The sequence below is a fragment of the Nannospalax galili genome, unplaced genomic scaffold, assembly GCF_000622305.1.
Source record: "Nannospalax galili isolate Female #2095 unplaced genomic scaffold, S.galili_v1.0 scaffold1463, whole genome shotgun sequence".
Lineage (NCBI taxonomy): Eukaryota > Metazoa > Chordata > Mammalia > Rodentia > Spalacidae > Nannospalax > Nannospalax galili.
Window position 1 is genome coordinate 766,772 of NW_008349596.1, and position 16,040 is coordinate 782,811.

General features: G+C 39.2%; 1 protein-coding gene across 8 annotated transcripts in view; it reads right to left on the reverse strand.

Annotated features, from left to right (window-relative positions):
* Arid4b (AT-rich interaction domain 4B) overlaps window positions 1–16,040 on the reverse strand; it is a 151,600-nt gene that overhangs the window by 57,183 nt on the left and 78,377 nt on the right. For all 8 annotated transcript variants that reach the window (XM_017801648.2, XM_008847027.2, XM_017801647.2 and 5 more), the window contains exons 7-8: window positions 13,618–13,709; window positions 3,069–3,207 (exon numbers count right to left, since the gene is read on the reverse strand). In XM_017801648.2, the coding sequence (XP_017657137.1) occupies window positions 3,069–3,207; window positions 13,618–13,709 (231 nt within the window). The remainder of the gene's footprint in view (window positions 1–3,068; window positions 3,208–13,617; window positions 13,710–16,040) is intronic.

The following is a 16,040-nucleotide window of genomic DNA, read 5'->3' on the forward strand; positions in this document are numbered from 1 at the left end:
TTCAGGGCTGGAGAGATGGCTCAGTGATTAAGAGCACTGACTGCTCTTGCAGGGGACCCAGGTTCGATTCCCAGCACCCACATGGAGGCTACAAACCGTCCTTAACTCCAGTTCCAAGGGGAATCCGAAGCCCTCTTCTGACTCTGTGGCATTGCAAGTCACGGGTGCACTAACATACATGCAGACAATCCACTTGTACACATAAAATAAAAATAATACATATATTTTTTTAAAAAGAAAACAGTCCAGCCAGGTGTGGTGGTGCATGCCTTTAATCCCAGCACTGCGGAGGCAGAGGCAGGCGGATCTCTGTGAGTTCAAGGCCAGTCTGGTCTACATAGTGAGTTCCAGGACAGCTGGGGCTACAAGGAGACCCTGTCTCAAAAAGACAAAAAAAAAAAGAAAAAAGAAAACAGTCCAAAGGAAGACACTTCTCATAATGTTCTTTTGTTCTAGTTTGAGAAATGATTCCTTAGTTTAGCTAAATCAGAGCCACAAAGCCACAAATATACAAGGGTTTGTATGTGAACACACAGTCCTTAAGTTATATATAAGTGCATTTTACTAATATGGAACAATGTATTTTTTAATGAAAGTATTTCCCTTTATTTATTACTCCTCGTATATATTTTTACATTTATTTATGTGGTCTTTTGGGGGTTGGTGTTGCTCAAATGTGGAAGTGAGAGGACAGCCTGCATGAATCTATTCTCTCTTTCTACCACGTGAGTTTCGGAATCAAACCCAGGTCACCGAACTTGGGCACAACCTAAATCTTTACCTGCTAAGTCATCTTGCCAGCCCCAGAATGGTGCGTTTTCATCCTGTTTCCAACTCTATGCAAGTGGCAATCAGTGAATAGGAAAATAAGATGAGAATAAAAATTTGCACATTCTCATCCAAAAACTGAAAAAATAAACAGCAGAACAGAGAACTTGAACTTTACTTAGTGGGTTACTCCTTGAGGGGTGCTTTGAATGCTAGTTGGTAAATGAAAACTGTCATATTTAACAAAGTAGGTATCTATGAGAATACAAATATTTTATTAGATGCCATTAGCAGAAGTTTTGAAAAACATTTCAGGGGAATTTGGTTCATCACTGGTAGTAAAGGAGTGAGATTATATGAAGCAGACTATGGGGGACCCACTTTGCCTCTCAATATCTTAAATGAGAGAATGAATTTGCAACATGTCCTTTAGTTTAACCAATGAATCTTTGGCTTCAGGTCTACAACTAAGACGTGTTTCCCAGTGCTTGAGACAAACAATCTAATTGGCTTCAGATAAAATTAGAGGCTGTTAAAATTCAGAAACATCAAATTTCAGAAGACTTCAAGATAATTATGAAGATACTGGATTATTCACTATAGTCTTATTTGAAATTTAAGACTTTCAATGACTTATCCAATTACTTCTTATCTACAAAAAAATTGTTACTGCTTACTAAGTGCTCATGAAAGGATGAAATGTGATAAATTATTAGTGGACTGTGCATTTGCTTTATAAATTACAATCTATTTTGTTGTCTACCGAAAGATTAGTTTAAAGCAAACTCAATTAAGTGTGTGAAAAATACCAGTATGTGTTCTCCTTGAAAGAGTCAAAGAAAACTGTCTTCTATACAGGGCCCTTCCAGACTGCTAAGGTTATCAAAAACAATGAGATAAAGCTGAACACTTTCTGTCATCTGCTAGTACAGCAGGAGACACATGGAACACGATAATAAAGAAACTCCTAATGATTAAGCATGTCATACCTAGCTCAGAAACACAGAAGGGCAACATGAGAAAGCAACAGAAATCCCTGTGTTCAATCTCAGATCTACAGAGTTGCAGACTTGAAAACTAAGTAAATAGGTATGTACAAGAGTTCATCATAGGGAAAGCCGTCGTCTAGGGTTGACGGGTAACTCTAGTCATGTTTATGCAGGGCATATCTAAAAGGCAAGATTAAAATTAAGAGAACAGAATCCCAGCACTTGGGAGGCAAAGGCAGGAGGAGTTCTGTGAGTTTGAGGCCAGCCTGGTCTACACAGGCCAGCTGGGGTTATAGGGTCTCAAAATGACCAAAAAAAAGAAAAAATTAAGGAAACAAATGCCCTGGGCCCTGGGCCCTGGGCTATTAGGAAAATGAGCGTCAGTTCAGAAAAAATCTGCTCTTCGCACTCTAGAGCTCATGATGGACTTGAGAAAGTTTGCATTATCAATTTTATACCCAAATTACCTAGCTTTTAAGATGCTCAAGTCTGCCTTTCTTTTTTCTTTTTTTAATTATTTTATTTTTAAGTGTACGAGTGTATTTCCTGCATGTATGCAAGTACACCCGTGTCATGTAATGCCCACGGAGGTCAGAGCAGAGCTTCGGATTCCCCTGGAACTGGACTTAAGGACGGTTCATAGCCGCCATGTGAGTGCTGGGAATTGAACCCAGGTCCTCTGCAAGAGCAGTCAGTGCTCTTAACCACTGAGCCATCTCTCCAGTCCCCAAGACTGCCTTTTTTTTTTTTTTTAATGTGTATGCGTGTATTGCCTACATGTAGGTAAGGGCACCCATGTCGTGCAGTGCTCATGGAAGACAGAAGAGGCTGTCGGATCCCCTGAGACTGGAGTTACGGACAGTTGTTAGCTGCCATGTGGGTGCTGGGATTCAAACTCCAGTCTTCTGCAAACAGTAAAGTCTTCTTAACTGCTGAGCCATCTCTCCAGCCCCAAAGACTGCCTTTCTTAGAGGACCTCAACATTCCTTTGTATTTAAAGACCATTTTGGAAGTAATCACTGTTGACTTACTGAAAACTAGAGATTTTCCTCTATTTTGTACCTACTAATAACAACACTAGAGAATCCACTATCTCCCTCGTTTTTCCTAAAAAAACTACACTCTTTACAGCAGGCAAGGTAGCACACACCAGGAATCCCAGCATTTAGAAGGTGGAAATGGGAGGATCGAGACTTCAAGTCAGCCTAAGTTACACAGAGAATTTGAAGCTAGACTGGGTTGCATGAAACCCAGTCTTAAAACTTAAAAAACAAACCAAAAGTTAAAGTCATTTATACTCTAAATACTCACCAATGCTGGAAACCACAGAGCTTTCTTTTTATCCAAACTAAGGTAATCTACACAAACAACTTTGCCTAGGAGTTGGTCAGTCTGTTTCCTATCATCCTCGTCTTCATCACTGGAGGATGATGAAGACTCCTCCTCAGGTCTAGGGAGAGAAAAGAACAAGACATTTCCATTTATCTTCATGAAGAACACACACACCAACAGTGAGTGAGTACAGGTCATTTTGCAACTTCTGTCACGTCCCCTAAAAGTTGCAGAACTGATTTAAATTCATTTCATTCTCTAAGCTTTTTTATATTTTTTATTTTATTATATTAGTGTATTGCCTGCACATAGGTAAGTATACCCATGTTGTGCAATGCCAGCAGATGTCAGAGGAGGGTGCTGGATCCCCTAGAACTGGAGTTGCAGATAGTTGTTAAATGCCACGTGGGTCTGGGAACTGAACCTGAGTCCTTTGCAAGAGCAATCAGTGCTCTAAACCTCTGAGCCATCTCTCCAGCTCCCATAGTTCTCTAAATTTTAAACAGTAACTTCATCAAATAGAGAAAAGTACATCATATCCTAAAAATGTTTTGGGGTTTACTATTCTGAAAATTAAGGGCAAAGCCAGGCTTAGTAGTACAAGTTTACAATTCCAATATTTAGGAGGCTGAGACAAGGGGATTTCGAGTTTAAGGCTAGCCTGACTTATATAGCAAGACTTATCCCAAAAGAAAGAAATGAAACAAGGCTTAAGAGGGAAAAAGGAGAAACAGAATAGCCAGCCCCCAAAGCCTCAGAAATGCTGACACCCCACACTGTACATCTCAGTATTACACTCCAGTGCAGTCAATCCCAGTGCCAGGCTTTAGGAGTTAGGCCATCAACTTGAATCTCCAGTATTAAGCTAGCTTTAAAAAGGAGACAGCAGACCTTTATTAACTGTAGGTTTGATCAGGTGAGCAGGAGACAACCTAATAGAAGATAGCCACTGCTATGCTTAATATTAAATAAGTAAAACTGGGAATACACAAAACACACATGCTTTTGTTATACTGTGTTTTAAAGTGCCTTAGAGTAACCCAGAATATTAGACTACTAAATAAGAACGACGTTACCTATCAGAAGAAACAGGAAGCATCTAAAATCAGGTAAATTTCCTTGACATTAGTAAAAAGTAGAAAGTAAACATGTATGAGGAGGAAAAGACACAGAAAACAAAAGGAGACTTTATTTTGAATCTGGTTACAGAGAAATCCGTCCATAATCAGTACTGAAGAAAGATTTCTAGCAACTAACAGCTCAGATGCCAGCAGCAGCAAAGACATGAGACAGACTTCAGTGAGCATTCCCGATGTAAAATACAATGATTAGTTTCGATTACCTATAAGATTGAAAATACTTTTGAGATAGTAATGATCAAGTTCATTGACCAAAATGATGTGAACTATAAGCAGGTGGCAGGGAACAAGAACCTAACACCTTTCTATGAGTAGTGCATATGACCTACATGTGGGAACACAGCTTGAGGAGCAACAGCAAACCACAAGCTTGGTTTGCTTTATTTCTATTTCTACCAGAGTCAATGACTTAAAGCTCCATTTTTATGTGTAGACTATAACCAACTTGAAAGTGTAATTCCTGTGATCTGGAAGTAGTCATCCAACACTCATTCAGCTATGGTTTCATGGATTCCTTTTATGCATTCCTCACTAGCAATTTAGAGTCACAACTTCATGAATTGAATGGCTAGCATTAATTCTCAACTTCACAAAATCCAGTATATCATGAGAAGTGGGTCTCGGGGTATGCCAGGTAAGGATTAGCTTCACTACATTAATTGATGTGAGAAGACCCATCTCAACTGTAGGCAGGACCAAACCCCAGGCAGGGAAGATTCTAAACTGAGGTGAAGAAAGGGAGCTGAGTACTAGCTGCATGCGTTTGCTGCTCTCTGTTCCTGACTGAGGATAAGGAGCAACTACTGTGCCTCAAGTTCCAGCCACCTTGACTTTCCCACCATGGTAAGACTGTTCAGACTGCTGAACTATGAGCTAACTGAACTCTTCAACCCCTTAAGGTGTGTCTCCCCCCCTCCCCCCGCCACCCCCAGGGTATTTTATCACAGCAAAGGCAAGGGAAATAAGATATAGAGGGGATAATAGTATTAAAATCTATAAAGCAAGGCAGGCATAGTGGCTCATAGTATAATCCCAGCCCCTGGCTGAGACAGGAAAGATGAAGGCAAGTTCAAGGTCAGTCTGGGCTACAGAATAAGATCTTGTCTCAAAATTTTAGAAAAGAGGCTGGAGAGATGGCTCAGCAGTTAGGAGAACTGGTTACTCTTGCAGAAGACCCAGTTTGGTTCCCAGCACCCACATGGTGGCTAACACCAGTCTTTAACTCCAAGGGATATGATACCCACTCTTCTAGCCCCTATGGGCACTGTACACACTAGGGAACTTACATACACTCATGAGAAATAAATTACATCTGTGAAACACAAAAAGACAAACTGGCCTTTCTTTGGCTAATGAAGCTACACACAGTCTCATAAAAGTTTTGACTTGGGCTGGAGATATGGCTCATCAGTTGAAAGCACTGACTGCTCTTGCAGAGAACCCAGTTTGAGTTTCCAGCACCCACATGGCAACAACTGTCCGTAACTCCGGTTCCAGGGAATCCGACACCCTCTTCTGATCTCCATGGGCACTGCATGAAACAGGTACACTTACATATATGAAGGCAATACATTCATACACATTAAATAAAAACAATAAATAGAAAAAATTTTTTTAAGCTCTGAGGTAAGACTGACAGCTTCGAGCTCCAAATAGTTTATAAAACAAAACAAGCAAGACAGGCACGGGAGCACATGCCCAAAATGCCAGCCCTCAGGAGGATGAAGCAGGACTATTCACGGTTCAAGGTCAGCTCAGGCCTCATATGGCTATCCTGGCTTAAAAGAACAATTAAAAAAAAGGAAATTAAAAAAACAACAACAACAAAACAGGCTGGAGAGATGGCTCAGCTGGTTAAGAGCACTGGCTGCTCTTGTAGAGGACCCAGGTTTGTTTCCTAGCACCCACAGGTAGCTAACAACCATCTATAACTCTAGTTCCTGGGGATCTGATGCCTTCTTCTGATCTCCTCGGCATTTCATGACATGGGTGCGCTAACATACATGCAGGCAATACACTCATATACATAAAAATAAAATATTTTTTAAAAAAATTAAAAAAAAAACAAACTTGATTGACATAGATCCTAGTTTCTTAAACGGGGGGCTAGAGGTCATATAACAAAATGTGGGGGCCATGGAAAATTCAGCAACTGTAAAAGGTTCTTTTAATAACACAGCAATCAAAAATCAATTCAACATCAAACACTTAAGACATCTGAGGTGTTTCTGGTAGTGCTCGCCCATGTATCACCACACAGCTTCCGGGCAGCGTTGGTGCATAATGCACATGCACATGCCTTCACATTACACAGCGCCCATGAACAGGACTTCAAACACCTGGGCTCAGACGCTAGACTACTGTAGTCTTATAAACTACAGTGTTCTCACTGCACACAGGTCTTCTGTTCTCAGAGAAACACAATGGTTTAATTATGGAAAACAAAGACACTTAATATTTTCCTACCCTCATTTAACAGCCTAAAAGGTATCAAATTAGCATGGTTTTAGATTGTTGTACTAGAATGCTTGATATTAAAAGTTGCCGTTTCATAAGAAATCAGTATATGAACTTTGGCTTGTAATTAGGACAGAATTTCCAACAATTTCTGTAACAGCTCAACATACTTCTGTCATAAAACATGTTCATGTGAAGTGACATTCTCAGCATGGAGGATCATAAAATTGGGGTACCAATCAGCTCTGAAAAATGCTGATGATCCTCCATGTCCTACTACATCAAATATTCAGCTAAGGGGTTGGAAAGATGGCTCAGCAGTTAAGAACACTTGCTCTTCTTCCAGAGGACCTGGGTCGAGTCCCAGCATCCAGATGGCAGCTCCAGTTCCAGGAGATCTAACACCCTCTTCTGGCCTCAGTGGGCACTGCACACACATGGTACACTTACATACATAAATGCAGGCAAAATACTCAAATACATACAATAAGAATATCTTTTAAATCTTCAAATATAAGATTTCTTTATGTTAAATAAGCACATCTATCATTATCAAGTTTGCTTTCAACTTTAATAAATGGTAGAAGTATATGTATTCCAAAGAATTGTTTTAAATAAATTTGATGTTCTGTAATACATCTCCTTTTTAAAAAAAAAAAATTTAGTTGTTATTTTTATTTTATGTGTACAAGTATATTGCCTGCATGTATATGAGTGCACCCATGTCGTGCAATGCTGTGGAGGTCAGAAGAGGGCTTTGGATTCCCCTGGAACTAGAGCTGCTATGTGGGTGCTGGGAATCGAACCCAGGTCTTCTGCAAGAGCAGTCAGTGCTCTTAACTACCGCACCATCTCTCCAGTCCCAACACATCTCCTTTAAATCTTCCTGAAAAAGTCACTTGAGAAGGTCATGCTGACTCCTTCCTCAAGTTTCCACTGCATTCACCTCTCCACCCCTCTCCCTGCTAATTTCCAACAGCATGTACAGTCTCTACTGCTCTATAGACTTCCTAGTCATTCTTACCCACCTGCTCATAGGAAAAGTAGGAAAGCTCTAAGGCAGAAATTAAAAAGCTTTCCATTTTTATTGATCTCCTGGGGTTTGGCGACACAGCTCTGGTGATGTAGCTAAGGCTGGCTGGACACATACTATCCCTCCTGCTTCAACCTCTTCAGTGCTGGAATTACAGGAGCATGCCACTATACCTTTCCCACAGATTTCTCTCTCTCTTTTTAAAAAGTATTTTATTTACTATTTTTATTTCATGTGTACGCAGGTATTTCCTGCATGTAGGTAAGTGCACCCGTATCATGCAATGAATGCCCGTGGAGGACAGAAAAGGCTGTCAGATCCCCTGGAACTGGAGTTACAGACGGCTGTTAGCTGCCATGTGGGTGTTGGGATTCGAACCTGGGTGTTCTGCAAGAACAGTCGGTGTTCTTAATCACTGAGCCATTTTCTCCAGCACTCCCACAGATTTTTTAATAAAAGTTTTCTTCACTGACACTTGAACAGTGCTTAGAACACAGATTTTCAATAAGTACTTGTTGAAATGTATGAAGTAGAAAGTTTATTTCTTTACACTTCAGTAATTATTTCTTTATACTATAGTAATTCTAATTTTTTTGTTTTGTTTATTTTTGGTCTTTGAGTCAGGGTCTCTTTGTAGCCCCAGCTGTCCTGGAACTCACTATGTAGACCAAGCTGGCCTTGAACTCACAGAGATCCGCCTGCCTCTGCCTCCTGAGTGCTGGGAGTAATTCTGATTTTATCCCCTGAAATCACAGAGTGCATACAGCCTGTGTATATTGTACTATCATAACAAAAGTTCCTTTATTTTCACTTTACAGGCGTATAATCAGGAAAGTGTATACACGAGAGTACTAAATAAATACATGGGCCAAAATAAATGAGCACCAAAAATGCATAATAGACTCAGGTTGTAGTTCATTGTTAGTCTTTGCTATAATGGGCAAGGCCCTTGGTTTAATCCCAGGACCATATATATATATATAAATACATTGTACATATACACTAACTAACGGTAAGGGAGCAAAGGCAGAGCAAGCTGAAAACTTTCTTGGTTTTTATTAACACCTCTGATATTTCTTTGGTGGCAAGGCATTTATTTATAAAGCCACAAATTAGCATATTATCTATGAAATACAATCTGATGACACTGGAAAGAAGCTAATTATATTTAATATGAGACAAACTAATCACTTAAAAGTTTATGATATATCACTATTAACTATACATGTTGTAAATCAAGAATAAGAATTAGAAAAAAATGGGGCCAGGCATGGTCACACTTTAATGCCAGCATTCAGGAAGCAAAGGCAGGAAGATCTTTGAGCGACTGAGGCCAGTGTGATCTACATAGTGAATTCCAGGCAAGCTGGGGCTACAGAGAGACAAAAGAAAAAGGAAATGGACTAAAAGGGCTGGAGATATGACCCAGTGGCAGAGTACATGCATGAACCCTGGGTGAAATGCCCAGCAAACAGCAAAGGGAGCAAGGGGAGGGGGCTGGAGAGACAGCTCAGCAGTTAAGAGCACCTGCTGCTCTCGCAGAGGACCCAGGGTCAATTCTAGCACTCACATGGCAGCTAACAACCACCTGTAACTCCAGTTCTAGGGCATCTGACACCCTCTTCTGACCTCTGCAGGCATTGTACAACATGGATGCATCTACCTATGTGCAGGCATAATGCTCATACACATAAAAATCATTTTTAAATGTTAAAAAAAGAAAATCAGAATAAAATTCTTCTCGAAAAAATGAGCAAAAAATAAATCTACTGGAACCAAAAGGTAGCAACCGTTTCACAATTTTGCAACATATTAAAATCACAACCAGTAAATTTTTTAAAAGTGAGGTTTGTAATATGAGAATTATATTCATAAAAAGTGCTTTAAAGTCTTAGATCTATGCATATCCAGTTAGCATGGTCACTGGGTAAAACCTTATAGTCCCTGTCACTAACAAACACTGAAAGCTTTATCATCCTTTATTCCTTATTTGAAAAGGGAAAACTAACAGCAAAATACTGCCTTCCTACTCCAGCAGATACATATTGATCTTTGCCAAGTGATTAGGCAAAATGGGAGAGGAAAGCATACCAAAAAACATTTTCCTAATTCCAAACATTCTAAATTGTGTGTGTGTGTGTGTGTGTGTGTGTGTGTGTGTGTGTGTGTGTCTTTTTGAGACAGTGTCTCCCTGTAGCCCCAGCTGTCCTGGAACTCACTATGTAGACCAGGTTGGCCTTGAACTCACAAAGATCTGCCTGCCTCAGCCTCCCAAGTGCTGGGATTAAAGGTGTGCACCACTACGCACAGCAAACATTCTAATTTTTTAAGCAGAATAAAATATAACCTCTGTACAGAATAGGAACACTGTAAGGGCAAAAGTTACAATTAAGTTATACATTCATTAAAAGGGTCAATAACTTGCTTTTAATACTTAACAAGGTAAATAAATGACAGTCATTTTAAAATGCTTGCACTTACTAGGATTAATTAAAAACACGCTATAAATTAAACTGAACTAAATGGAAAGTGTCGAAAATGATTTTAGAATAACTGGAGGCAAACTGATTGGTATGTGGATTTACAGCTACTAAAGAAAACTAAATGTAGTACTAAATTATTGGGATAATAGAGTCATTGGAACCTTGGGGAAAAAAAAAAGAGGCTGGAGAGATGGCTCAGCTGTTAAAAAAGCTGAGGCCAGTTCCCACCACCCACATGGTAAGTAGCATGGGTCCTTAACTCCAGTTGCCGGGGATCCAACATCTTCTGGCCTCTTCAGCATCTGGCACACAAGTAGCACACTTACACACATGCAGGCAAAACACATACATAAAATAAAATATAAAAAGACACTGTTTATTTTGTTTGTTTGTTTGTTTGTGACAGGGTCTTATTTCTGTATCCCAGGCTGGCTGCAAACTTATCCTCCTGCCTCAGCCTCCTGAGAGCTGGGATTATGGGCATATACCTACCACCATGCCTAGATAAAAATACATTTTCAAATGACCGAGAACCACAATGAAGTCTTTTTCAATAGAGTAGTTGAAGCAGAAATAAAGGTCATGAGAATGCCCTGAAGATCTAGGTCTAAGACTCTGTTGTTGAGAATCACTTGAAGCAAACAGAAGAATGAACCCTGATGAAAAGCAGTTAAGGAAATGAGCATTTCAAGCTGTGACCACTGCCTATGATGCTCATAAGACAAGGTTCAAACACAAACAAGAACACTGCCAGGTCTCTCAGCAATGAAACCAACCAACCACAGTACTGGGGGGAGAAACAGGAAACAAAAAAACCAGGTTATAGACAAAGTGAGCTTTATCTCCAACACTAGCAATTCCTAGCCTTCAAGCACTGCATGTGTAACACTCCCCTGAAAGGACAATTTCTCATTGCCGGGCATGGTGGTGCACGCCTGTAGTCCCCGCACTTGGGAGGCAGAGGCAGGCGGATCTCTGTGAGTCCAAGGCCAGCCTGGTCTACATAGTGAGTTCCAGGACAGCTGGGGCTACAGGGAGACCCTGCTTCAAAAACACCATTAAAAAAACAAAAAAAAGAAAGAAATTTCTCATCGCACCTGAAGATTCTTAACAGAAAAATCACTAGTTCAGAATGCTTGCTAGAGCCCTTAGAAAACAAAGATCAACTTGCTCAAAAGCACCTGCATATGCTTCATTCTCATATTCAAGGACACCGTAGCTAACAGACATGAAGGGCCTTCAACAGCCCATAATCTACAATAATTTTAATAGATCAATCTATGTGATCTTCCAAAAACCTATTTTAAATATATTTTTCCATTTCTGGGTAACATTTGTAAAAAGCTGAACATATAGAAAGGTTATTGTTAACTTTTCAAAATAAATTCTTGTTACTAAAACTCCTCTTCCCATGATAAAGGAATGTGATTTTTAAACTGCAAATAATGCAGCAAAGCTCAGTCCTACCTGCCACATAGGAACATCAAGCAGAGTTTTTACACAGACACATACAAATACAACTTCATGTGATACAATCTTGCTATGTACTCATTTTTGATCATGAAAACTTTTCATGTATATACACGATAATCATATTTAGTACTTGCATTTCAGATCTTGGATTAGAAATGTTAAACCAGTAACATCCATACAAATACCCCCCAAATCTGAAAACCTGAATCTAAAACACTTCTGCATTTTTAGAAAAGAGGCAATCATCCTGTTCTTACTATATAAACTTTTTGATGACATAAATTCCTTTAATTGTCACAACTCCAGAGAGAGAGAGAGAGAGAGAGAGAGAGAGAGAGAATATACTAATATCCCAATTGTACAGATAAGAACTGAGGCATAAGATTACTCTGCCCAATGCCACAGAGCAAGGATGTGGCAGAGCTGGAACTGAAACCCAGACCTTCAGGCTTCAGAGTTCACACTAAGCTAGATAACCAAAAATCACTACTAATGAAACACACACCCTACTCACTTTTCTGATATCACAATCAGAGTTAACTGAGAGTTGAACTGACTCTAAAGGTTTATGGTAATGAATAGTTATTAAACCTTAATTCATTATTTTCAAAGAGACAGAAAAGTATACCATGATTCAAGGGCTTCAGTGAATATTGTATAGCAATCCTCTCAAAAACTGAAAATATTGTTAGAGTTACAGCTAATATTCACAACAGAAGTTGTTCCTACAAATAACACCATATATTTTCAATTTCTTTTTTTTTTCTGGCTAAAACACTCTATTTTAAAATGTTATGCATGCACGAATAAATAAAGTTACAACCCGAGTACCCTAAAAGTAATCAAGTCACCAGCTAAGCAACAAGACAGAGAAATTACCTGGTAATTAAGGTAAACATTTTCTAAATGATTCAAAGAGCAAAGGGGTAAAAACGTACGGCTCAAATCACAATGGCAACATAGGTAGCATTAAATATTTTCCCAATGCAACAATTAGTCTTCTAATTTCCTTTCTCAAATGAGTAACACATTACTGTTGGGTGTATGAGTGCTCTGCCTGCACGCAGAGGCTGGAAGACGACTCTGGATCTCCTGGAGTTATAAATGGCTGTTAGCTGCCATGTAGGTGCTGCAAACTGAACCCAGGTCTTCTGCAAGAGCAGCCAGTGATCTTAACTGCTGAGCTTCCTCTCTAGTCCCTCATATAAAGTTTTTAATTACACTTAATGTTCATTTTCAGTAGTTATTCAAAAAATATTTGGGCTCATACATATACATTTGTATCCAAATAAAGCATTACTTTTTAAAAAGACAATCTCAGACAATAAAAAGCTATTCTCCTGTCCCATCCACTTCAATGCCTTCTCTTCTCTTACTCCAGGGGAGCTGCTTCTACCTCTCAGATGCTTCTCTTGCAGGTACTAATAAAGAGGAAAAATAAACACTAAGATGATAATTAAGAGATGAAATTTTATCCATGACATTTGATAAATGCAAAGATTTCGGGAGGTTTGTAGGAAAGAAAAACATAAGCAGTTTTAAGGCTGGAGCAGGGAGACAACATAATGGTTCACGTGAAGCAGAGGACTTTGGTGGAGAAGAACACCCGAGAGAGTGGTAGGGAAGGGGGCACTGGGGGCAGAAAACACCATGAATAAAAGCATGAGATCAGAAAACGAGTTCATAGATATAACTGACTAGTTCTACTCGGAAAACAACATCAAGATGCATGGAGGGAAACCTGGAGGTAAATACAGCTGTTAGGTCTGGTCGGCATGGAGCTCAATCCCATGCTGAGGAGTCTGAAATCACTATTAGATCTAACATCACAAGGAGATCTTGTTAGCATTTTGCAAATTACAGTGAAAAATCATAATTGTTAAAACAATACTAGAAGGAGAAATGAATTCAGGTTCAACTAACAGTTATGAAAATGGACTTACATATGATTAGATCTTCTTCCTCTATTTGTTTTCTTTCCTATGACTGGAGTGCCAAAATGTTCAGGGTTGGTGAGTGGGAGCTGGTCTAATGTCTGTGGGTAAGAACATAAACCCATCAAAAGTTATTATTTTGCAAATGCTTTCTTCTTTTTAAACCAAATCAGTTTAAGAATATGTTCATAATTTGAGATTAAAAATTTTCACTCAAAGAAGGCTAAAACACAACTTTCCTAAAGATGGAAACTTCTGGTTTCAAATATATGAAAATAAAGATGAATGAGCCCATTACAAGGAGGGAGTGGGATTGTTTTGTTTTGTTTTTTTTTAAAAAAAAAAAAACCTGTCTAGATAATTCATTACCTATTGGAAGACTACAGGCACCTAAGAATGACTAAAACACAAACCAAAACAGCCAGCACAGTAGACACAGACCTGTAAGGTAAGACACCTATTTATAAGGGATTAATTCCTAGGATGAGGCCACTATAGCTCAAACTTCATCCTTGTCCATAGAGAATCCATAAAACAGAATTCTTGATAAATAACTGAAACAAAACTGTTAAGATAAGCAGCAGTTGCCTAAAAAGAGCTCCAGAGAAGATATATTATTATTAGTCAGACGTTTTCTGTAACAAATCTTTCCTAAAGGAAATGTTTTAAAATTGAGTTTTATGTATTTCTTTTCCTTTTTAATCTGCAACCTGTATATAATGGCTGGAAGGAAAGTATTTCTTCTTTGATAGCAACTATACATCTCACATCAATGTATTTTTTGTCATTCCCATTCAAAGATCATGATTTCCAGGCAAGGACTGGTTAATAGGTAGAGACAGAAGAAAAGGGAATTTTCTGGCTATTTTCCCAATTTTCTCAATATGAGATACTTCACCAACTTTTCTTGCCATTGTTCTTGGCTTTATTTCCTTATAAGTTTCTATCTAAAAAGCTAAGGTAGCAATTCAAAGATACCACCCTAATTAACTTTAAACCTCCAAAGATCAATTCTGACAATGTGCCTATTCTAACTTTTTAATTCCCTTAGTTGCACTTCCTTGTCAGGCAACAGAGTCTTTGCCATTGAGATAATTCTGTGAGCACTAGGGGAGCTAGGGATTCCTGGGAAAACTGTCAAGACAAAAGAGAGATTGAAGAATGACTTAAGGAAGAGTTGTTAAAGTTATACATTAGAATGGTATAAAAAGGTTGCCTATACTCTTAAGATCTGAAGATCTTTTATTTTTTTTGTTTCTTTTTCCTTTTTGAGACAGGGTCTCCCTGTAACCCCATCTGTCCTGGAACTCACTATGCGGACCAGGCTGGCCTTGAACTCACAGAGATCCGCCTGCCTCTTCTGCATCCCAAGTGTTGGGACTACAGGCATGTGCCACCACACCCAGCCTTAGATCTGAAGATCTTAAAAAACTAATGCTAACACTTAAAAAGGAATCCTAGCTTGTAATGCTAATTACTCTTGCCTTTACTTCTCCTTCACATCTCCTATTCATGATTCAAGGACTTTCTTTTCCCCTTAGAGATGCGTCCCTGGTTCAGTTCGGAAGAAGCCAGATTGGTTTGCGTTGGCAATTTGGGTAACCCCTTCAGAGGATGGTGTGATAAGAATAGGAGGTAGGAATTGGCTAGGCAGTTAGGGTAAAAAGACCCCAAAGAAATGTAGCCAGTTTCTTGGCTAAAAGTCAAAATGTCCTTGGGCCTGTTAGCAACATACTCTGTTCCAAAGGCCAAAAATGTCAAGAAGTATTTGGGAGCTTGTATCTAATCCTTTAGGGTTACCTCTTCAGAGGGGGGGAATGTTGGAGGGGAGGGACCGGGCATGGATTTGATCAAAACACCTTATATGCATGTAAGAAATTCTCAATAAAGTTTTTGTAAAAATTTTTTTAAAAATTTCTTTTTGTGGGGTGCTGGAGAGATGGCTCAGCGGTTAAGAACACTGGTTGTTCTTGCAGAAGACCCAGGTTCGAATCCCAGTACCCACACTGCAGCTAACAACTGTCCATAACTCCAGTTCCAGGGGATCTGACAGCCTCTTCTGTTCTCCTTGGGCATTACACGACACAGGTACACTTACCTACATGCAGGCAATACACGCATACACATAAAATAAAAATAATAATTTTTTTTTAAAGTGAAAAAAAAAAAGTAATGCTGGAGCTGGAGAGATGGCTCAGCGGTTAAGAAGAGCATTGAATGCTCTTGCAGACGACCTCAGTTCAATTCCCAGCACCCACATGGCGGCTGTGAAACATCCTTAACTCCAGTTACAGTAGAATCTGAAGCCTTCTTCTGACCTCCACAGCACTGCATGACACGGGTACACTCACATACATGCAGGCAATACACTCATACACATAAAATAAAAATAATAAAATTAAAAAAAAGGAATGCCTACAAAGTGTAGAAGT